General features: G+C 41.4%; 1 protein-coding gene across 2 annotated transcripts in view; it reads left to right on the top strand.

The window, feature by feature from the left end:
- Window positions 1-24,603, top strand: part of BEND7 (BEN domain containing 7) — a 44,758-nt gene that overhangs the window by 8,075 nt on the left and 12,080 nt on the right. For both annotated transcript variants that reach the window (XM_015872150.2, XM_015872235.2), the window contains exons 3-7: window positions 5,994-6,293; window positions 11,371-11,493; window positions 13,629-13,894; window positions 18,614-18,839; window positions 23,044-23,163. In XM_015872150.2, coding sequence (XP_015727636.1) covers window positions 5,994-6,293; window positions 11,371-11,493; window positions 13,629-13,894; window positions 18,614-18,839; window positions 23,044-23,163 — 1,035 coding nt within the window. The remainder of the gene's footprint in view (window positions 1-5,993; window positions 6,294-11,370; window positions 11,494-13,628; window positions 13,895-18,613; window positions 18,840-23,043; window positions 23,164-24,603) is intronic.

Below are 24,603 nucleotides of genomic sequence, written 5' to 3'. Positions count from 1 at the left end.
TGCATACAAGATCATTTGAGAACATATATAAAATAAACCAACCTTGCAGAGCATTTCCCTTCGGAGTTGAAGCGTGATCTTGACCCAGGATATTTCCAAGAAGTTGATGCACATCTGTTATGATTATATTTTTAATTATATGACCCCAGAGGTATATAAATGCTCACTTGTAGCTTCCTGAGGTCTGATTTACCTGATACAGTGTGGCACAGAGTTTGCAACTTGTGCTTTGGATCTTGCTGGGCAATGCTGAAACAGTTTGACCAGTCTCTTCCAAAGAGTTATTTTGTTGAGGAGGTTCTTGCGTCACTTCTGATTCATCCTCCAATGATGCATAGCACCTGAAATTTTGAATGGTCCCAGGTTCTGACCCTTGACTTTGATTCTGCAGATCAATTTGCATATGATAATGTTTGGGATGTTAATAACTCCCTGGGCTTTTCAGCGGGCAGAGATATCAATAAACCCACGTTTCATGCTTAGCTTTGGAGTGAGGGTGAGAGCATCTAATTTGAGGGTGCTTCCCTTTACCTGAAGATATAGTTTTGGTGCTTTGTGTGATGATATGAAGAGGAGTAAATGCTTCTAGATGACATTTCAGAGCAGTGGTAAGATGCCTTAACTGGGATTGCTTAAATATCCCTCTGTCTGCTAGGGGTAGTAGAAGTCTCCATCTCATAACTCACGTTCCTTTCCTGTCCCCCTGACAGCGTTCGTGACTGCTGCTCTCCCTGTTGACTTGGGTTAAGTTTCTAATTCGTAAAGCATGTTGTTGCCTGTGCTGCTTCACTGTAGGCTCTTACATGCCGGCTTACACAGGGATCGCTTCCTTGAGAAATGTGCACTTATCCAGTCAGGTTGGCCACACCGTTGCCTAATTCACATTATCCACAGAGCAGTCACAACAAATGATTTAGGAAAACCTTTGATCTGATAAGGAAGCACGCACGTGGTTCCTCTGTTTTCTCTGTGCTTAACGTCACTTTTTTCAGTTCCAGGAGCTGTGTTTGAAAGCTGGAGTTTGATTCGGGTGTGGTTTAGCTGAGAAGGGCTACCTAACTTTCTCCTTAGCTAAGTGCTGTTCTCTAAGGAGCCATTTGAATACCAAGTGATTCTCACAGCAGTGCTTTGGTTAGTGCACTGAAGGCGTTTGCCTCCCCCGTTCCCTGCAGAACTCTGAATTAGCCCTTCCAAGTTCTTCAAACACGGGCAGCTGAGTTTTGCTGGCCCTGCTCCAGGCAGAGCAGCATTCAAGCGGTGCCTAACAAACCGGCATTTAATACATTTGATTATATAACCTGCGTGCTCTGTTGCAATTAGTTCTGAGCTCTTGAAACTTCCAAGCCATACACACCACCTTGTTCTTTTCCCTCACCTCTGAAGCCCTGTTTCCTTACAAACCAGGCACGTAGTGTCACCTCACATGTGTTTGTCTAGCAGTCTCTTGCTGCTTTTCCTACCCTCAGTGATTTCCAGCCTAGTTTGACACAAGGGTGGCAATCTCCGAGCTACAACGTTCCTTCCGTGGGCAGCCTGATATGTAGCCAAGGAAGGAAGCTTTCTTTAGGAGCTGTGTTTGCCAGCACACAGAATAAAATCTGACTTTATGTGAAGTCAACCAGTCATGAATGTTTTCCAAAACATTTCTCGTAAGTGTTGAAATAAATAGGGAAAATTCAGAATATTGAAATCCTTTGGCCAAGAGAATGTTTGTTGTTTGTGTATATCGGAGGGGGGGGGAAGATGTTATACAGTCTATCAGCCAACCTTCACTCATTCATACATCCATTCAAAAGATATTCATTAATTACGTATGTAGTTCCCCCTGTTTTGTTTTTTGCTGGAATATAATTAATGTTTTAACATATGGGTGTGCTTGGATGTCACTTTGTCACTGTAAGAAGCACTTTGATAGTATTTGGCAAGTTATTTGGAAAGCTATAATCTGTTTGTAGGCATTTAGCCATATTTGTGTATTAAATTTAATAAGCATAATAGTGACAAATGTTCAGAAATCTAGGGGCAAAAACTGAACTAATGAATTATCAACGATACTTTATTAACTAAGATTGTTAACAGTCCCATTAACAGATGTCAGTTGTTAAAAGGACACTTGTTTCAGATGAGTGCATTTGAAACCTGCAGCTTTGCAAGCAGTCAGCTTTAGCATTGCACGTACTTTCGGTAAGGAAAGCGATTGAATTTAATTTAGGGGAAGATTACTTTTTATGAATAATTGATTCGGAATTTATGAAAAGATTTTTGTCTTTCGTTGTTTTATAAAATCACAGTCAGGTCGTCTGAAAACAAACAAACAAACCCAACAGTTTGGATTTAGGGGGCTGTCAGAAATTGCTACAGTAGTAATTTCTTTTAAGAAATTGCTAATACGTTTCTGTTACTAATATTGTGTTCACGTGTAAGTTCCTAAACAGGGCTGTAATTTGCCAGGCTTATCTATTTTGAGCAGTACTTTGCAAATGAACTCATTGCTTTGAAATAAAACCAAAGGGATTACGTGGACAATCTAAATAGCAAAACCTTGGCTTTCAGTCTGCATTCCCACCTCCCCAGGAGTGCTGTGGAGTCCCCAGTGTATCCCCATGTGGCTTCCAAAAAAAGGCTAGAATACACACCAGGGTGATAGAAAAGTCCCAAAGAGGGAAGAGAAATTGAATTCCAGCATATGGGCTGGGCTGCACGCTCCAAACACTGTTCTTCCTGGTCACAGAATCACAGAATTGTCGGGGTTTGAAGGGACCTCCAGAGATTGAGTCCAACCCCCCTGCCAAAGCAGGTTCCCTACACCAGGTCACAGAGGTAGGTGTTCAGGCGGGTCTTAAATATCTCCAGAGAAGGAGACTCTACCACCCCCTGGGCAGCCTGTCCCAGTGCTCCGTCACCATCACCGTAAAGAAGTTCTTGTGCACATTCATGCAGAACTTCGTATGCTCCAGTTTCTGGCCATTTCCCCTTGTCCTGTCTCCACGCACTGCTGAAACGAGTCTGGCCTCACCACTTTGCCCCCCACACCTCAGATATTTATAGACCTGGATCAGGTCCCCTCTCAGTCTTCTTTTCTCAAGGCTAAACAGACCCAGTTCACATAGCCTTTCTTCATAGGGAAGACACTCCAGGCCCTTTAGTCATCTCTGTGGCCCTCTGCTGGACTCTTTCCAAGAGATCCATGTCTTTTTTGTACTGGGGAGTCCAGAACTGGTCACAGTACTCCAGATGAGGCCTCACCAGGGCAGAGTAGACGGGTAGGATCACTTCCCTTGCCCTGCTGGCCATGCTTCTTTTGATGCAGCCCAGGATACAGTTGGCTTTCTGAGCTGCGAGGGCACGTTGCTGTCTTGTGTCCAGCTTCCTATCCACCACTACCCCCAAGTCCTTTTCAGCAGGACTGTGCTGAATCCTTTCATCCCCCAGCTTGTATTGGTAATGGGTGTAGCACTGGTAATGGGAGAGCAAGAAGTTAAATCTGTTTTAATGACAGTGTGTGTGCACTGAGGCAGATGGTGTTGGTAAGACTGCTACAGTAGCTGAGCAGTGACAAAATAAATCCACAAATACAAAATGAATCCACAAAGAGATGGAGAAGTCATAACCGGGTGGAATGAATGTGTTGTTATAAACTTGAGCTCTATAGGCTTTGCCTACTCTTCACTATTATGTTTTCAAGGACCTTCCTTCCAATGAGATGATGTTTTTAGGAGGAGAAAAAGCAGTTTGTAAATGGGAAGTCTACTTATTCTAAGTAGGGATGTAGAGATGTACCTAAAGGCAAAGATATACTTAACCAGAGCTTCCAGCAAGTTCTGTGTTTGTTGTGATAAATATGCAGGGTTTTTGCTGTTTGGAGGCAAGTATGCTCATGTCACTATAGAGGAAGACCTCTATAAAAAGAAACATGTGACCTGAATCAGGGCAGAATAGGCTCAATTAATATTTTATGTAATTGGGTAAGAGAAATTTAATCTTTCAGACAATGAGTCACCTGACCAGCAATGGAGCATAGTCACTAAATCAAATAGAAGGAAGGGGGTGGGAAGCTTTTTTTTGATACTACCTACGTGTTGCCATTAAGGACCAATGGGATTTGCTGACATAAAGGTCTGAGAGGAGCACGTGCTGTTGAAGGGCATCGATGGTTGGGGATTTTATGGGAGCACTGGGGGCTGAGGGGTGGCTGGGAAGGGCAGCCCTCAGCTCAGATCAAGGAGTGGGCAGTAATCGCAGTCCTATGGTCTTCTGAGGCCTCTCATTTCCCACTGAGGCTGGGAAGTGAAACAGTGAACCCCTGACTGGCTTGAGTCCAACGAGCATCATTTGTTAATTAAATCATACACACACATAAAGCTGCAGACAAAATAGCAAAATACACGTAATGTGGAACTTCCCTGCAGATGGCTTTTTCTCAGTGTTTCAGCTGGAGCGAAGACAGCATTCTAGTATCTCTGCATGGGGCTGACAGCTATTTTCTAACTTCAGACCAGAAGCTTTCCTGAAAACCGTCCACTTTTCCTGCTGTGGTTGGGGTGGGCCAGAGCCAGCTGGCTCGGCACCAAGTGGAACCAGGGCGCCAGGTCAAGTGGGAGCTGCACTGATTCAGCACGAGCATGCTCTGACCATACAGATCACTTAGAGGCCCCGTCAGCAGCTTGTTCTCTGGGTGCTACGTGTCCCTGGGCGTGCTGAGCTTGGCCATCGTGTGCTGCTGCTTTTTTAACCCACTGGCTTAGCCAGCTATCTAAGCATGTGCCTAAGTTTAGGCAAGCAAATGGCACTGTTGAATTGATAAAATAGCTGACATGCCTGGCATTAGCAAGCTTTCATATGCCCTGTTGTTGTACTGGAGCCACTGCACAATGCATTTGGGGTTTTGGAGTGTTTTATTTCTGTTTTTATTTCTCCTGTAATATTCTCTGCACTTCTTTTTTTCCAAAAAATAGGTTTATTTTGGGAAATGGGAATGTAAATTGGTTCAGGGATACCAGGTATTGCTGTACAAAGTATGTTGTGTAGGAAGAGTTGATCCATCCATTTCTTGATCTTTGCTATTCCGTTTGCTTAGGATGTTTGATTTTTCTATTACCATTAAAAAAGAGAAGCTTCCTATTTCAACAGTGGTTATGAACACTTCCTTATTACTAGCAAAATGTAATGTATGTTTTTATGAGCAAAATAGCTACTATCTGCTCAAAACATATATATTCATTGTGCGATCAGCAGTTTCCTACATAAAATTAATACTTAAAAGGAGCTGGGAATATTAAAGTATGTAATTGTTATTATTTAAATGTCCTGGATTTATTTGTAACAGACACATTTTTCTTGTATATATTTTCATTTTGTGCCCATAATCTGCATTTTGAAGACATCAAGCAGTTAAGGCTGTATACAGTTATACGTGTATTAGCTGCTTTTTAATTTATTCTTGTATAATCCAGTAATATTAAATTCTGTGGAGTAAGGAACTGATCCTGTTTATTAAAATCGAGAGATGCAGCATTATACTCTATGCGTGTTATGATTGCTTTGTACCTTTATTTTGTAGGATCTATCCTTAAGCATATAGCAAACTGATACATAAAGGTCTGATATTCCTTAGGCTGTACTCAGAAAATATTCAGTGATGTCAGTGCCTGAATAGGATCAGTCTCTTAAAAGGATAGAGTATTTGAAACTGCTCTAGCTATTATTATTTCCTTCTGCAGAAAAATAATCTTGCTCATCAAAGCTTTAGAAACAGCATGAAGAAAGCCAGGTTCAGCATGTCTTTTAACCATGCAAGATCTCAACCATTGCTGTGTTAAAGCATAGCCCAGGATGTACCCACTGCTGTTCAACCACCTCTTTCTCTTTATTTATTTAGTTTCGTACTTCAGCAGCTAGAAACATACTGGCATCTAAAATCACTGATCTCAACCCATTACCTTTTTTTTCTTTTTGCTAATTTACGGTGATAACTGTGGCTCTGTTTTCACTAGGAGATGAAAGCCGGGAAATTAAAAAACAAATTACAGGGATGAGAAGATTACTGAATGACAGCACTGGAAGAATCTATCAGCGAGTTGGCAAAGAAGGAGAAAAACTGAAGGAGGAGCCCTATGACTTAGACTTGGCCTGGGCCCAGCACCTGGATCCCCCTGCAGAGCCAGAGGAGAGCCTTCACCCTTGCGATAGCGACGCATGGAATGAATTATCACCTGAAGATAACCATTTTACAGGGCAGTATGGGACTCGATCCAAAACGTTCCAAAATCAGACACGAACCATGGCATCCAATGGTATGATCTAAACTAGATACTAAGAATAGTGCTTTTTTCTTTTTTCCTTGTGCTGCACTAAGTTTCTGCCTTTGTTCTGATGATTTATTGTGCTGCTACACTGAAATCAGTTATAGTTGGGAGTCAACAAAATGAGCACATAGTTATCACTTTGAAAAGGTGTGAAAGTGGGCATAGTGCATTCTGCAACCATCTGTCTTAGGTTTGAAAACGGATTCCTGGTGATAGGGCAGAATTACTCAATTCTGTTGTACAGGCTTAATTTCTTTACAGTACTTCTTAAAACAGCTTTGGCCATTGTTCTCGTATTCACAGCTAATTAAATGTCAAATTCTACCACTCCTCTTTGCAATGAGTAATGTAGCACTGTTGTGACACCACTTGTGGAGCAGGATTCTACTGGCTGTCATAAGCTGATGGAATCAGGTTTACAACTCTTTTCTGGACTTAAGGTACAAAATCCCAGTATAGCCATAGGGTTTTATTCTGACAGCACCACTGGAGAGAAGGTAGGATGGAGACTACCTGTGCTGCATCTAGAAGGCAGTGGTCCATCTTGTTCTGGCAGAGAATTGTATCTTAAAGTAAGTGGGAAGGTGTGTCCTTTGAATGCATTTCTCTTACTGTCATCAGTCCCAGTGAGAATGCAGGTTTTACTGCCAGAATCCTGAAGGTCTTCTTTAACAATCTAAATTAAGGCTTTTCCTCCAGATATTCAGCCTTGCACTTAGAAAGATTTTCATATAAAAGTAGCACCTCAGTTCTGTCATCTGGATGGCAAAAATAAATGTCAGATTGCACCTGAAAACAGTATCAATTTTCAGTTTCTAGTTGACTCCGAAGGTACTCAGACTTTCCATATAGTTGTGTGTCCTTATGTAAAGGCAAACATGCTCTCATTGCTTGTATCATACCAAAAAAGAAGTTCTGTTGTTATTCTCACTACTGTCCTATAGGAAGTGTCATCTCTGCATGGAAAGATACACAGACTTAAGTTTTACAGGACTGTTTTTCTTTATGGACAATGATTCACTCAGCTTGTACCAGGTGACATGGAGAAAGAGGTTGCAGTAAGTCATGCTAGGTTTGTTTGCTTTGTAACACTTATTTTTTAAAAAGGGAAAGGAAAAAAAAAAGCCACTATTTAAAGATACAGTATAACATAGAATCAGATGTAGGAGCAAAGGGAGACCTAACGCTTGTTTTAGACTTGAATGCAAAATCCGATCTATATGTGGCGTGGTGGGATTTGAAGTGTGGAAGGACCTGGCTCCTTCTTTGACCTGAGACTCCCTGAGCACCTGCAGGGACAGTTCTCAGCACGCATAGAAGTGCCTGAGCCTGCACAGCTTAGGTGCCTGGTTCCTGGATCCAGAAAGTAGGTGGAGCAGCACCTTTTTCTCCCTCAGGGGCTTGATTCAGCATGTGAACTAAACCATATTGACAGGATTTGGCCCCATCTGCAAGATAATGTTAGCTCTTTAGTTTTCTATATTTCCTATATGAGGAGAAGAGATTGTTGGCTGACTGTTGATATCCCACAGGTTCCAATAATCTCTGAGAAAGTCACTCGGTGTTGAATGGTCTTGCTGTCCCTTGCAGGATGGATGCCCAAATCTCCCGCATGTTGGGAAAGTGCACTGAAGGAGCCTGGGTGGAGACACCTTCCACCCCTCCCTTGCAGCTCTTCTGCTGCAGAAAGGAATGTAATCTTGAGGCTGTTACATAAAGCTGGGTGTGGGCCCTCTCCCCTGGCCACCTTTGAGAGGTGGCTTGCCCAGTTCTTTGAGGGCAGATTATAGATTCTGCCTCCAGCTGGGTGTTCCGGATCCTGCAGGGCAATCTCTCTGCTTGGGTTCTGTTGCCTGGTCTGTCAAAGGAAAGCTAATGACATGAGCTGCAAGTGATCTCTGTAAGTGCTTTTCACCCAGTGCACAGTTTTTTGGTGCAGAAGAGCACTGTTCAGGAAGTAGGATTGTTACCTAGGCTTGTCAGGCTTAGGTCATGACTGAGGAGATGTCCAGGCCCCTATAGCTGGTGACAGGAGTAAAGAAACTGCTTGTGTCCATTGGGTATATACTGGATGGGAAGCTGGGGTCTGGAGAATATTCGCTGTAGGCTGCCTGAATTACTCAAATTTGAATGTAATGGGCATCTAAATGCATCCACCTAGTATAGCTATTTACCTGCATGGTGAAGGTGCTTCAGGAAAAGGCTGGAGTTAATGTTCAATAAGTGCTGGTATAGAAGGCAGTTGTGAAAAAAATATTGGCAAAGAACAGACAAAAAGAAGGAAGGAGGAATGAGAAGAGACTATGCATTGCTGCAACATAAGGAAGAACAGGCAAAGCAAAGTGATTGGTTCCAAGCTGGACTTAAGGCAGCAGTTCTGCAGGCTGGGATGTCAGGTAGATGTCTGTGACTCGCTGATTTTAGCAGAAGCATCTTAGGGCTATAAACAGTGCTAAGCATGCCTATCCAATTACAGCCAGCAGACTCGAGTCTGTCTGAAATAGTTTCACTTCTTCTGTCCTGTAGTCAATCTGGCAGTGATGCAGCAGCTGGATTTCTTTTTTTGGTTACACCAAGACTGTTTGCAATGGATTTCATTTGAATGCTTTTCAAAGATAAACTTGCACAGCAGTATTAACCTAAATGAATTTACTCTCAGCAGATCCAGCTGTAAGAACCACTGTCCTGGGCTACTTGCTGCTCACACAGGGGAAGCAGTGTAGTCTGTGATGTATTTCTGTCTTGTCTCAATCATACGAGCCAGTATCAAATTCACACTCTGGCTAGTTTCCAAAAGAGAAGGAGATGGCTCTTTAAAGACTCCTTCATAAAAATAAAAAGTCTGTTCTCTTTTTAAAATTAAAAATTGATTTATAACAAGTTGAAAAGGGTTGCTTTTGTCCTCTAAAAATGATAAAGGTAGTGCTTAGAACAATGACTGAGAACACTCTACAAGATGTTTCTCACAAAACAGCAGCTGATCTGAAGAGGGAGGGTAGAAATAAAATAAAAAACCCCCATGAATATGTATGAAGTCAGTAGAACCCTTCTTTGATTTGAAATATTGGCGGTCTCTTTTTTCCCATTTCCAGTATCTATGGTAGATTTACATGGGTAATTCCTATCAATGCTAATGGGGATTATAATGTAAATCCTCCATTCCTCAATGGGAAAATAGACCTTTTGGTTTTCCATTGGGAGCCTGGCTGCTTGCGTGCTTTCATTAGGGTTGTATTATATTGCGACAAGGAAGATGTACAGGTATTTAGTGGTGGAATTTGCTTTGTCCAATTTTACAAGTAATTCACCACAATGTAGAGTTTTTGTTAAGAAGAAAACAAAAGCCATTAGCCTCGTCTCCCACTATGGTCTAGCAGATACTATTTCCAGAGTCCAGTGTGAATACTCGATTCTGATGAAAAAGAGTTCAAACAAGGCAGGGCTGTGCTGAGTCAGTAATCTGGTTTTGTTTTAGTAGGAGTCTTCCATATTTAGTTCCACAAGTAACCCGTTTCTGGGAGAGAAAACATCACTTTTCTCAGGTGTGATGGACTTTGCATTAGGCAAATTCAGTCTGAATGAAAGTGGATAGAGAACAAGAATCTGGAAGGGGTGTTTTGAGGATTATAGGGCACACTGGAAGACCTGAGAAAGGGTTGTATCAGTTCAGCTGTGGCTAATTGCCATTAGCCATTGCGAATGAAAATTGAAGTCAGAGAATGTGTGCAGGTCTGACATCAGTGGAGCACTGATGAAAAGCATGCAAACCAAACCTAAAAAGGTATTAATAACTGGTTTGGCTTCAGAGGAAAGCAAAAGTAATAATGAAAAATGGAAGGATTTATGAGCAAAGATTAAATGAGTTGCTTATGTTCACTTTAGCTAAGAAATGATTAAAGGGCTCCTGATAACTGTCAGGATATGGAAGAAAAAGGGAATTACACCCTCTGAAGTCGACCACATGTGACACCAAGTGAGATGATTTTTGTTCCATCCATTCCTGTGTGTCTTCATAAAGTGATCATCCCTCCTCTTGCATGCTTTGACGAGCAGTAAAATAGCCATCAATTTAAATGATGCTAAGCACGTTCTGAAATGAAGGGAGGTACAGTCCATCTGGCCTCAGTTTCAAGCAGGTATTGCTAGGAGTTACATTGTATTTTGGATTTGTTTGTTTGTTGCAATATTAAAGCCAGGGATAGTGTTATCTTAAGCTAAAGCACAGGATTCAACTGTTCAGGTAAAGCTTGAAAACTTGGAGCTGTTACAGCCTGTCCTAATTGAGGACCTACTGTGCAAAACATCTGGAAGCCAACGTAGTAACAATATCATTGCAGAGAGATAGAACTGTGTAAATTCAGTTAAACACTAGTAAAAGCTACTACAAAAGGAGAAGCTGTTCAACCACAATGTGAATCATCAAAGAGAAGCTACAGAAAACCCATCTTGTAGGTTGCAGTAATGGAAAACGCGCCATTAGAAACAATTCCACATTGGCGACAGAGGAGAAAATCTCAAAGATTTCTTTGCATGTGGTGCTTTTTTTTTAATTTTTTTTCTTTATTTTTCTCTGAATAGAAGATTTTATTTTCATTCTCAATTCTTCATGTGGTAAAGAGTCACACGTAACATTCAAGCAGTTTAAAAATTCTAAGGCCCTCATTGAATGTGCAGTATAAACCTTTATTACACAGCCTGTCTTCATTCTTTGTAGGACTGTTCTGAGAGATGGGCTTTTTTGTGCGTGATAAAGTGAGTATGTTTATAATGAGGTTTGGTGCTATTGTTATTCAGGATGAACTAGCCTGACAATAGAGAGCCCTGCTGTGAAGAGTGCATTGTATTCAGGCTCTGAGCCATCCCCTACTGTATATAATTGCACATACTAGCAATTGGATAAAGCCTAGCAACCTCTTCCTCTTAAAGGGCCACATAGAAAATTATTTGCTTTAGATCTAATTTCATGATCAAGTGTATTGATAACAGTTTCAAATGCTTGTGCATCATTTTTATTTTTATTGTGGATTCCATAATCTCTCCCGTATTTCTTTCCTCTCTCTTTCAGGAGAAATCCCAATGGTGAATTCACCAATTGGACCAAACTGCTGTACATGTAATTGCCAGTCAACTCTACAGGCTATTCTTCAGGAGCTCAAGACCATGAGGAAACTGATCCAGATTCAGTCAGGTACAATGACCAGTCCCATGCCTGTCCATGATTAGCATCTCCTTGTTCAGAGAAATGGTCTGGTAGAAACAAGTCAGCCTGGAGGCTCAGAAAAACCTGAGTTGTTTCCTGCTTTAATTGTTCAAAGTGAAATTTGCACAGGCTCTATGGAAATGCGATGTCCCATTTTTCAGGCTGGTTTATCAGCTCCTCTGTTGAGCTATGTTCAGCTTCTAATGGAGCTAGCGAACATCTGTTCATTGGGGAACATTCTGTGGGCTGGGTTTCTGTTGGGTTCGGAGCTGTGCAGTGCCAGAAGAGCATTAGAACCAGATGTTCAAGAAATGTTTAGATGTTGTGCTGAGGGACGTGGTTTTGTGGGGAAATATTGGTGGTTGGTGGACGGTTGGACCAGATGATCTTTTCCGACCTGTGTGGTTCTGTGATTCTAAGATAATGAAACTGTGGCAGTTGGGAATTAGGTGGTTCATTGCGGGCTGCAATGAAGTTACAGCCCCTGTGCTTCATAAAAATTAGCGTAGATATTAATGAGGAGTTAGATTGGAGGCTCTGTCAGCTGTTATTCACAACGGTTTTGTCGTCCATTGTGAATGATGGGGAGTGGAGCTATGGGGATTTTTCTCTTATGGTAACTGTACAGTACCAGCTCTGTAAGAATAGGGAATGTGGACTAATTACACAGAAATGGGTGGAGTGAAGGGCTTATCATAGTGAGCCAAGAGAAGGATCAGGCAGATTTTGTAACATCGCTTGATACAACTGGAAATGCCTTTCAAAAAGTCAAACATTTACAAAAAAAAAAGGACACGAAGGCCCAGTATTACAGTCCTGGCTGGGGCAGGGAATTCTTTGCACACTGATTGCACTGATATTATGGGCCTGATTAAAAATGACTTGTGAGTGAGAGGTACAGACTGGACTTTAAGCCTGAAGAGCTGGTTCCTTGATAGCAAAAGCAGTTCTGATTTACTATATATCTACCCTGTAAACAGTTTGTGAATCTCTTAATGCAAAGGCCAGGGTGTAGTTCATATTTTCTGATACATATGGAAAAATAGCTTTGTAGAGAAAAGAAAATGTTTGGTCTTTTTTGTTGGTAATAGAAAAAACAAAAAGAAAAATGCAAACATGTATGTGAAGGTGTAGTAGCTTCCTTTGGTATTCAGAAGGCCTTCTGTCCAAATGCTAAATGAAAAATTGAAGCATTGTAAGTTGTTATTGGAAATGAAGTGCGCAAGAAATCATTCAATAACCAGTGCAATAAGGTTTCTTTTTTTCCTCAGTCTTTGCAGATGAGGACAGTTTAGTATTTCACTTGTAGTTCGGAACGATTTGAGTGTGGTAAAACAAAGATGTATAGCGCTTCAGATTTCTTTTTCATTTTGCCTTTAATCTTATTAACTGATTCAAGGAGACAAGTCATTGTGTCTGCGGTGTTCTGTCACATTGGTGTGGGTTCAGGACTGGTGCCTTAATGTGTACAAATGACTGTGGATGGTGGGTACCAGAAAATGTGAAACATTGATAAATATAAAATATGATCACTTAGGTTTCAATTGTAAGATGTGAGCTGTCAGCTTCTGTGTATGAGCAAAAAAAACCCATCTGATAGAACTGTGTGACTTCCTTCCTAAAAATTAAACTATTGAAAAGTGTTTTCACTCATTCTTGACATAATAATATTTGAAATGTTCTTGCTGAACTAATTAACTTGGTGACTATGCTCAGAAAAATAACTAATTGCATTCACACTTGTGCTGTTTTGGAGAAGATGCTCAAAAGACAGTGAGATTTTCAGTCATTCAAGAGAGCATACAAATTAATTGTTACTTAAGCCCTCCATGTCACTGACCATCCAGTGGTCAGAAGGAAGAAGAGCCGTGTATTTCTAATTTTCATCAGTGTGTCTTTCAATACCTCATACTGGAGCTCGGTGTCATTATCTCCATTGTACAGACAGGAAAATTATGCAAAGGAGATAAAATGTAACTATTCCACATGCACAAACAGCACTGAAAACTACACCATTTATCCAGAGGATGAGTTCAGTGTGCCTGTAGTTTAATGGTGTGTCTGTGTGGTTATACACGTTTCTTTGTCTATAAATTCAATTCATTACTTTTTTTCTCATTCAGTTGGGACTCAAAACAGACAACAACCTCCTGTTCCTCTGATTTGTGCTCAGAAGTCGACAATATCAAGAAAGAGAAATAAAAAGAAAAAACTACCCCTCAAAACTGGTGAGCCATTTACTATGAATAAGAAAACCAGTGCTGCTGAGAATGATAAGAAGCTGTCAGCGACCCCTGAAAGTTCCAGTCTACAAGCAATTGAACCCTCTCTCAACATAGAAACCCCTCTTACGGGATTTGGAATTATCCTTGAATCAGCTTCATCAGATGTAAGTTATATTTCAATACATTGAATCACAGGTTTTTAAAGCACTGATCTGGGAAAACATGTACGCATGTCAGCTTGAAATGTATCCCGTCTTCATGCTGAATAAACAAGAAAACCTTGGGTAGGTTGGAATGGAGACAGGTGCCTCAGTTTGGATAGTTTTGTTCTTGTTCTCCAGCTTTCTCAAACATGAAGTTCAGTCTTAATTCAAAGCTTCCTGTTGTCTGAGCTTGCAATGGAAATTTGTTCTTCATCTTTCCTGGTCCCAAGAGCCACCATGAGATCAGGAAAGTTCTACGTGTATAACCAGTTCCAAACCTCTGTCATTTATTGACTAATTCAGGTAGTTCACTTGTATGCCCTTACCCTACTGGCATGTAGTCATACACTTTATTTTATGACTGGCTGGTTCTGCTGGCTTCAGAGGTCTTCTCACACCCATAAAACTCATAGCTGAGTCTGCTGAACTGGGTCCTTTAGTCTTCAGTGTTGTGGTTGCTAGATAAGTGCCTTGGCACTGTTGATAATTTCACTGTAACTAAAAGAGCCAAAATTTCTTGCTTTTAAAACATGTACTTGTCACATGTAAAACTGCACTAAGCCTGCTTTATTAATTCACATAACATGTATGCATCAATAGAAACTTCATGTGTTAGGTGGCTGATTTGCCTTGTTTAATGACCAGACAGATGTTGTCTGAACAGTTCACTGATGAGTAAACCCATCATTAATTACTCTAATATATTTTTAATTTTGAGGAGGTAATTTCCAATTTTGTAAATACCGTGAGATAGAAAAGTGTAATTAAATTCAGCATCAGTAAGCGTAAATGAAAACAATTCTGCAGATAATGTTCTACCTTTCTGAAAGGGGGAGCTACTAATGTAAGAGAGCAGTGGTGATAATTCAGTCATACAGATGCAAGCCACACCACTAATTAGGTTGCAGTCTGATGCCATAGGGTCTCTGTAGTGATACGAGGTAACTAGTTCCATGCATTCACTGGGCTTTCTCAGAGTTCCTTTTGTAGTATGATACTTCCCAATGTTTGAGGGAATGTTCTGGGGTGAGGCCAATTATTTATCACCAGTGTGTTTTTCCTGCTTGCACTTTGTCTTTGCTCGTGGCACTCTTTTCAGCTTGAAACATAGTTTTGAAAGCAGTGCTTTTGTTTTGTGCTTGCAATGGAATTTAATTTGACATTATGAATGTGTTTCATTGCTGGGCACAGTCCTTTGTAGATGCCAATTTGAACTTAAGAAAGAACAGCAAACGTGCGCTTCATAAATCAGATCTTCATCTGCCCTCCCGTGCTTCAGACTGCATGTGCCACAGTAGTTGTTTGAATAGTTACAGAACTCCAAGACAAACAAATTGACTTTTGTTTTGCCTTTGGAAATAAAATCATTGAGTTCTGAAAAGAGATATATTTAACAGTGAAAATAAAATGTGACCTTAAACGTTTTGAGCAAGCTAAATAAAGTCATTTCTTTCTGAATGAATGGCAGTATTATCTTTTTCTGTTTAGTCATAAGGATTTCTTGTGTGCTCACTACCAGCATGTCTGAGTGCCTAAGGAAACTGGAAGACATTTTGCATAGCGCTGTAATTTAATGTTCTCTTTACGATATTGCATGGGTCGTGGGGTCATACACAGTACTGCTGCCACTGTAGTTTTCCCAGTGTTCAGTGAACTTTAAGGTCGTAGAATAATCTGAGTTGGAAGATATCATGGGTTTGAAGTATCACTGAGTCCCGGCTCAACACAAACCACCCCAAATCCCAACCCAGTGTCTGAAAGCATTGGCCAAACACTCCTTGAACTCAGCTCAGGGCTGTGCCTGCTGCCCTGGTCAGGCTGTTCCATGCACACTGCCCTCTGATGCAGACCCTTCCCTAACACCCCCTGCCCCTCCCCTGACAGCTCCATGCTGTTCCCTCAGGTCCTGTTGCTGTCACAGAGAGCAGGGCTCAGTGTCTGCCCTGTGAGTCCTCCCCTCTGTCTTCTTTGGGCTGAACAAACCAAGAGACCTCAACCACTCCAATGCACCTTATCCCCCGGACCCCTCACCATCTTTGTAGCCCTCTAATAGTTAGCTGTCCTTTTTGTGCTCTGGTGCCCAGACTGCACCCAGTGCCAGGAGGTGAGGCCACACAGCACAGAGCAGGGTGGGACAGTCCCTTTCCTTGCCCAGTGGCAGTGCTGGGCCTGGTGCACCCTAAGGTACTGTCGGCCTTTTTGGCTCCAGGGCACACTGCTGACTGATGTTCAACTCACCATTGACATCTCTGCTGAGGATCTCAGTTTCATTTATGGAAAATTAGAGCTACATAACCCAAACCAATGCAATTAATACAGATTTGCTAAGATGAAATAGTGCTGCTTATGAACATGGAAGAAGCCTTTGTTCAGCTCAGTGCGACCAACTCTTAATCTGGGCCTTGGGTCAGATAACCCAGTTTTTTAATGTAATTATCTGTTACTTTTAGTTAAATCTTCTTGTGTTTGTTTTACTGTTGTAATGTTTCATTTATAATCTAATCATTTCTAATCTAAGCGGGGCAGCCTACTGAAATGTTTAGGATTAATTCACCGCCTGTTAATTTTAGCACAGCGCAAACCTTTGGCATTCAGGTCTTATTTATTTCATTGTAAAGGAGTAGTTTACTCACCGGTTCCTTATGCCAGGATCATTAGCTGTTAACAAATGCTTTTCCTTTTGAGAAATCGCATTCAGATTGATCATAAAGTTCAATTGGGTACTGATTGTCTTTGATGGAAGAATAATTCTCAGCTAAAGGAGAGCAAGTATAGATCAGTATTTTTCCTTCAGCCGATATAGAAATTGATTAAAATATTTAATATGAGGAATTCAAAACTAAAATAATATTGACTTCTCCATGCTGATGTGCAGGTGAGGTTTCATTTTATAGCTGTGTTAGTGAGAATGATTCGTCTGTCCTAGTCTGTTTGTATCATTGAGGTCATCTTAGATGACTATCTTAAGACCAAAGAAGCAAAACAGAATGGGATACTTATGACACCGTGACAGCTACATTCTGTTTTTTGAGTAACATGAAGTAGATTTTCTTTCCCAAATAGTAAATTTGGCCCATATTTATTTACATTTGAAAATGTTGCTGTCACCAGAAACTTAGAAGTAAAATATTAAAAGCCTGTTTACATCAGAAGTTTGTCAAATGTCGATCAGAGTGACTCTGTTTTACTGGATCCAGCATTTTTACAGTTCTCACAGTACAGAAAAAACAACTTTTTATCCAAAAGAAACTGAAGTAAATGTGTTTTTCAGCTTATTATTTTTTTATTACTATCTGTATATTTAACGAATCTTCATTCCGGCTTCCAGAAGCATCGTGGTCTTTACTTTCTGTGTGCCCATCACCCAGTAAACATGCATGTTCAGTCATAGTGTGTGCTTTGAAGATACTTCTTGCTGTAACTTTCTTGGTATTGATCTTAAAAATCCATGGGAAAAGAGTTATGCAGCCAAATCCTCCTACAGTTGGCAGCCCTTTCCTACAGCTAGACTCAATAAATGTGCAGGTGATTTGATGTAGGCTGGCATTTGCTCTTGCTCTGTAAACATTTTCAAAGATGCACCATCACTGGTGAATGTATTTTCATATGGGGGGGAAAAAACGAGGCTGTAACGTTACTTTATTTTCTCATATCACAACCACAGATTTGTTGGCGTTTCTTCTTTTATTCCTTTCCAACTTCCAGATAGTATCTTAAAAAAGCACCGTCTTTTCTTGATGCATCTTCAAGCTGTATAAATAAATATTCCACGCAGGTGCCTTGTATGAGCATTTTGTGGTGATGGACGTGGAAAGAAGAAAATGCTGTAAATATTGTTTGTGTAATTTCTGATTTGTACAGACAGGGGCAGCAAAAAAACCCAAAGTGGACTTCTTTGAAGGCCTTTGTCTGCTTTGGCCCATGGAGCACTTGAAACAAGTCTAATGAAATGCAAGATGTTTTTTTTTTACCTCTTCTGCTCCTCCATCTCCCTTTCTGGAAGTGATTTGCCACTGAGATGTTTTTTGTGCTGAAATAAGCCATGTGTGTAACATCATCCTGTTCTGAGGATGCATTTTGGGAATGTGAAACCAAGGGAAAAGTAGCTGATCAGCAAGGCCTGGCGAAGAGACAACCTCCAAGTCATCCTCTGCTTCATTTCATATAGATGGTATTTGCACTGAGAGCCCTCATGGGAAGTTGCATGGAATGGGTCTGTTGGCCCAGCAGTTGTCCTTCCTGGAAATACCTGGCTGCCCCACAACATGTTAATCAGCATCGTTTGCCAAGGAAACAGGTCCATAAAAATGATTAGACAAATGGCTCAAAAGCTTTGTGCAGGAATATCGCTCTAGGACGATCATCTGGTTTGTAATTGTTATCCAATATTGAAAGGTATCTCTTTTCTTTTTGTTAGTTGTATGCCTTGAAATAATGTCAGTGATTGTTAACTATTACAGTGGCTGGATGTAAGTATGATTATTTGATTTACCTTTTGAAGTCCTTGTTCACTGATGGAGTTTGATTTCAATGAAGTAGGCTGCTGTGGTATTGAATAGCTGGAAAAAGATTCGTGGTTTGATTATTTAAGTGATTGAGAAATCTCACCAGGTGCATGATTGAAGTAAAATAATGTGTTTGAATGCCATTTTAATTAAAACATTTGTGTTCTTTTGGTAGCCAGACGTGCAACTTGCAGAAGGCTTTGATGTCTTCATGCCGAAATCTCAGCTGGACTCTATATTATCAAACTATACTCGCTCAGGAAGTCTGCTATTTAGGAAGCTGGTTTGTGCATTTTTTGATGACCAGACTTTGGCAAACTCTTTACCAAATGGCAAAAGGAAAAGAGGGCTCAATGACAACCGGAAAGGACTAGACCAAAACATTGTGGGTGCAATAAAAGGTATGTTTTTACTTTCTTTCCTACGTGTAACTAGAACGTGTAACTCCTCTCAGCTGAGGACAACGTGAAGGGATTAGAATTTCTGACGTGCATTAGGTCTATTAAAATATGCAGTCTTATTTTTATTCTCTTTCATTCACGTGTTAAAAATAGATTCTACAGGGACAGCTTGTGTTAAGTTTAAGCCAGTGATTCCGGTTTCTGAAGTCAGGCTCTTAGGTTAGAATCTCAATGTTCTTTTAAGTTAATTCTTTTCTTTTTTTCTGGATATCAGAGGCACAAAGAGATCTTGAAAACATAATGACATTGTAACTGATCCTCTTTAATCAAAATTCTGAGGCTTGCTCTATATCTGACCGTGTCTGCTCTGTAAATAGTTCAGTACTTGGTGGCTGAATGGGGGAGATGTGGTGGAAGATTTTACTGGGACCAGGAGATGAGTTTGTTGCTCATAAAAACTGTGCTGGTTCACCTTTAATGGAAGCAGATTTCTTAGTTGGGTGTTTCTTATGTTGCTTGGTTTTTTGCTAGTGATCACTACTTTCCAGGTTCCAGAATAACACATCTACCATCAAACACTGTGATCACAACATATAAAGAGCTGGCTGGCATTACATGGGAGATTCTGAATTGGATTCTGCAGTTTTGAAATCTCATATGGCAGAAAAAATACACAAGTTATAAAAAGACAGGCTGCACTGCAAAGCAGAGCTGACCAAGCACAAATACAGGCTGATCAAGATCAAATGCAGGCTGGACGGAGGATGGCTTGAAAGAAGCCCTGAGAAGGATTTGGGGGTGTCCACTGATAAAAAAAACCTCAACAATAGCTGGCAATGTGTGCTTGCAGCCCAGATGGCCAACCATATTCTGGGTTGCATCAAGAGAAGTGTGACCGGGAGGTCAAAGGAGGTGATTCAGCCCCTCTGCTCTGCTCTCATGAAACCCCACCTGGAATATTGCATCCAGTTCTGGAGCTCCCAACACTGGAAGGACATCTAGCTGTTGGAGTGGGTCCAGGGGAGGGCCACAAAGATGATCAGAGGGTTGGAGCAGCACCCCTATCAGGACAGGCCAAGAGAGTAAGGGCCCAACAGCCTGGAGAAGAGAAGGCCTTCTTCCAGAAGGGAGACTACAGATAAGCTGGGGAGGAACTTTCTATAAGGGCATGTAGAGACAGGATGAGAGAAAATGGCTTTGAATTGAAAGGTGGTAGATTTAGACTAGAAATTAGAAAGAAATTCTTTACTGTGAGGGTAGTGAGACAATGGAACAGGTTCCCCAGTGAGGCTGTGGATGCCCCATCCCTGGAAGCATTCAAGGCCAGGCTGGACGGGGCTTTGAACAACCTGGTCCTGTGGGAGCTGGTCCTTGTCTATAGCAGATGGGTTAAAATTAGATGATCTTAAGGGTCCCTTCCAACCCAAACCACTCTGATTCCATGATTATTGTAGGGCCCCTGACTTGTCCTGAGGTACAGGACAAGCTAACCTAGGTGGCATAAAGCAACGAGAAGAACTCCTGCATAAGCACATTGGCAGCTAAAAGAGAAAGGGAAACTTTTTGCAGCCACTGCTGTGTGTAGTTTTGCCCCCTCTCCCCAAGCAAGAAAGCCACTGACATATATGGACTGAGTCCAGTGGATGGCCACCAAGACTGCTGCAGGAATGAAGTAGTTAAGTGGTGATATATGTGCATGAATTGACTTGTGAGAAGAGGATGAGAGAACTGGGATCGGTCAGCCTGGAGAAGAGAATGCTCGGGAGAAACCATATTGCGGTCCATTACTGCATAGAGGAATGACATAGAGAAGGTGGAGCCAGATTTTAGAGGCACAAGAAGCATTGGGCACATGGAGAATTTCAACCTGATCTAAGAAGCTTTTTTAATGTGAGAGTAATCAGACAGTGGACCAGAAGCTCAGAGGGGCTGCAGGATCTCCATTCCGGATGGTATTCAGAAGGTTCAAGTCAAGACGGTATTCAAGTCTGGTTCAACCTCTTCCCTTGGTGACACTGGGGAAGAAAGGAAGGAGTTGGAGTTTTGACTGATAAAAATCGCTTGTGGTGGTACTACTGGGCACCACTGTAATAACAATTTCCACTGGTATTTACAGTTTAGCCCAAACTCTAGTTCATGATCTGTGATAGGGGAGCCTGTTCCTAAAAGCTGTGATGGAATACAATGCCAAGGGCTGATGTGCTGTGGATCTTTACTCAGCCTGGCTCCAATAGCACTCTTTTTCCTTGGGCTATCGGACACTGTGGTTTCATTTGTTCCAAGAAATGACTGAGTCAGTATGAAATCTCCATGAGAACAACAACATGTTGTTTGCATTATTTCATTAGGACTTCCTCTGCCACGTGTTCAAGATATCCTTTAGTGGCGCTTCAGTCCTTCCCCATGACAGAGATACAAGAGTGGAGAAAAGGCTGCATTCATGACAGACATGAGCAAAGAACTTAAAGGAGAGGCTGTTGGCTTGAAAATTCTCCTTGTCTGGAAACGTTATCACTGCCATCTTTACGAGTAGTTTGATACTGATGCAACAGAATGATGAGCCAGGGAGAAATTCTTCTGTCTGGCTTTGGATATTCAGTGGCACTTGTTGAATCAGTTGCACCATTTCTTCTGACCAATCAGTTTCTCTTGTGAACTGCCTCAGTTTTCACTTACATCTCAGAGGAGTGGCGAGGGAGAGAAGAAAGATCAGAGGTAGTTGCTTTTTTCATTACGTTCTTGACAAGAAATCCAGCTCTGCATGAAGGTCCATCCCTGCAGAAGTCAGTGAGCCGACTTCAGATCTGCTGGGGATTTGGTCTGATTTATGGCACGGGTGGTTATCCCAGTACAGCTCAGATGAACTGGAACGATGAGATCCCGCTTCTGCCTTCTTCCTACTACATTCCAACTTAGTTTTTTCCAATCCTCATGCTTTCATAACCACGCATCAAGCAACCAAAGCTATTCTGAATTTCATTAAAGAGAAGAACTAGCAAAGCGATGTACAGGCTCTCCCAGGCTGCTGTGATTTAGTTTCCCATGCAGACTACAGCAAGCAAATTTGTAATTCCACCATAGGAACATGCAGCTGACAACCTGGCTGTGGCCTGTTATCACAGGACGACCCCCAGGCCATGGTCACAAACATAAGCTGCTGTCACACATTTGAAGTACAAGACTTAGGACATCAGTCAGGCTCCCATTGTGTTAAGGACCACATGGATTCAGAAGGGAAAGATCATTTCTGCCTTCAAAGAGCCTCTAAGATTGAATGCTGGCAACATGCGAGGCTGTACTGACTTCTCTGAGCTCCTTAGCTGATTCTTCATCTGAGCAGACTACAGAGAAGAGTATTGTTAATGCTTTTCATGCAATGATTTTGTCAAATTGTTAATGCGAAAAGAATTTGGAGAGTGCAATTACTTCAGACTCCTTTGTGATTACCAGCCAGCACTGTGTCAAAAGTCTGTGTACAAAAAGATACCAAATGGTCAACGTTTGCTACATGTTCCCTCATCCCATTTGTGCAACATTTATCCCCAAGGATTAAAGATTCCTTCAGCTGAAACCAGTTTTCTTTATCTGCTGGTTGTAGTAGACAGTTGGTTCTGAGAACCATGAGCAAGCCTGCAATAGCAGTGCTAGCAGTAGTAATATTCTTTGTATTTTTGCTCTTGTTGACTTTTCACACACCTCTCAATTGTAGGATGGATGGTGTTTTTCTCATTAAAGTCTTTCTTGTAGTAGCTTTATAAAAATGCTATTCCACAGTCTGAGAGCAACAACTGCGGAGATTTCTGCCATGGTAGGACTTGTGCCTTCCATCAGTTTGACTGCAGACTTAGAAATGAGACTAAGAGACCACCAAGTGGTCCGGTGGATCTCAGTTCTCCATTTACACCATATGGAAAACAGCAGTTAGAAGTGCCTGCCACATCTTGAGTCTCAGTTCAAAGTACAGGGTTATTTTTTGTGATATTTTAGTGTGAAATTCATGGATGTCACATGGATGGTATAGGCTGTTTCTTTAGGATAGGCTTTTGTGAGTAATAACTATGATAGTTATATACACAATTGTCCAGATTTGGCAATTTAACTTTGTTAAGTCAATATTTTGATATGTTTTCTTTGTAATCTTCTTCAGCCTCCGTTTTTCGATTGTGGTGGCACTTCTAAAAAAGACGGTATCTTTTTATTTCAGTCTTCACAGAAAGATACTGCACTGCGAACCATGTGGATAAGCTTCCTGGTCCTAGGGACTGGGTCCAGATTCTTCAGGATCAAATTAAACTGGCAAGAAGACGATTAAAAAGAGGCTCAGGTATGTATAAATGTATTAGGAAAAACATATGAGGGTAAACTTAAAACCTTACAGCCTTTCTGTCCACGGAATTGTTTTTCTTGTTAAATGTAATTGTTGCATTTGATCTCTCAGATGTAGCAGATTTCTGTGTCAAGCACAGGGTAATGAGCTGAGGAGCTGCTTTGGCAGCCAGGTTAGCTTAGAGTCTTTCTCAAATGTTGTCTCCAACCACCTTCTATTAACAACCCAAAACTTCTTAGAATCACAGAATATCCTGCAGTGGAAGGGACCCATGAAGGTTATTGTGTTCAATGCCTGATTCTCAGGGCAGCCTGAAAGTTAAGAGCATTCTTCTTAGTGTTCTATGGAATCTGAGTTGTAAACTAGCTCCTCCAGCCAGGTTTCATGGAGAGGGTTTTAAGTTCTGTGTTACTTGGCCTGACAAGCCACTTACTGTACTGTTAGGACATAACCTAAATTACCTTTCCCCTATAACTATGTGTGTCTGGATGGACAGATGAGTTTTCTCACATTCCTTGTGAAAGAATTAACATAACTGTAGGAAAAAAAGAATGACCCACACCGACTGTGTTTATGAGGATCTATCAAAGCATAGGAGTGAGCTTGCTAGTGGTAACAAGTAATTTCAGCAGGGATTTGCAGCAGTTACTTAGCTTTGTAGGACAGTGTACATACTTGATTGTGGGACTAGCCCAGCACTGTTAGCTCAGCAGGGCTGCAGTTCCAGCACTTTGCCCGTGAGCTGACAAACAGCAGCGTGCAGTCTCCAAATCCCTTGTGGAGTTCATAGGAACCTGAAAGCAATATCACTGATTAAGAGATGTGTAATTACTTTATAAAGCTTAACTAGCCTCATTCTCATCTTCATGCTTCCTATCCTATGAGGGACTTCCTTTGCATTCACTTACTTTTCATAGAATCATAGAATGGTTTGGGTTGGAGGGGAGCTCAGAGGTACTTCCAATCCCTGTGCCATGGGCAGGATTGCCAACTACTAAATCAGGCAGTAGATCACTTTGCCCTTCTAGTGTTTCTTAAGGCTCTCCTGTGGTCGTATTTCCTGCCCATCTCTCCTTTGGAGCATCTGACACCTGTTAGCATCTGTGAGCTTAAGGAATGGAAAACCCAGTGGCTTAGCAGGGGATGCCAGTGGTCTATGGTGGGCTACAGAGAGGTGAGTTAGAGCACAGGAAAACAGAAGGATGTTTTTCTCCAGCTCTGTGTGTCAGAGTCAGCATTTTCAGAATTGATACAGTACTGGGAGGAAAATGCAGGTTATTCAGTAGCATAAGCTTCCCTGAGTAAAGCAGCAAACCACCACTAGCTTTAACAAGGGGTTTCTTGTGTATGTTGGGGGAGGGAGGAGAGAGGGATACAAGATAACCTTGTTAAAGACAGTGTCAGATTACTGATACTGTACAACTTAACTGCCTTCTG

Source organism: Coturnix japonica, chromosome 1 (genome assembly GCF_001577835.2).
Source record: "Coturnix japonica isolate 7356 chromosome 1, Coturnix japonica 2.1, whole genome shotgun sequence".
Taxonomy (NCBI): Eukaryota; Metazoa; Chordata; class Aves; order Galliformes; family Phasianidae; genus Coturnix; species Coturnix japonica.
The sequence above is the reverse complement of the archived record's forward strand: the minus strand, read 5'-3'. Positions and strand labels throughout refer to the sequence as shown.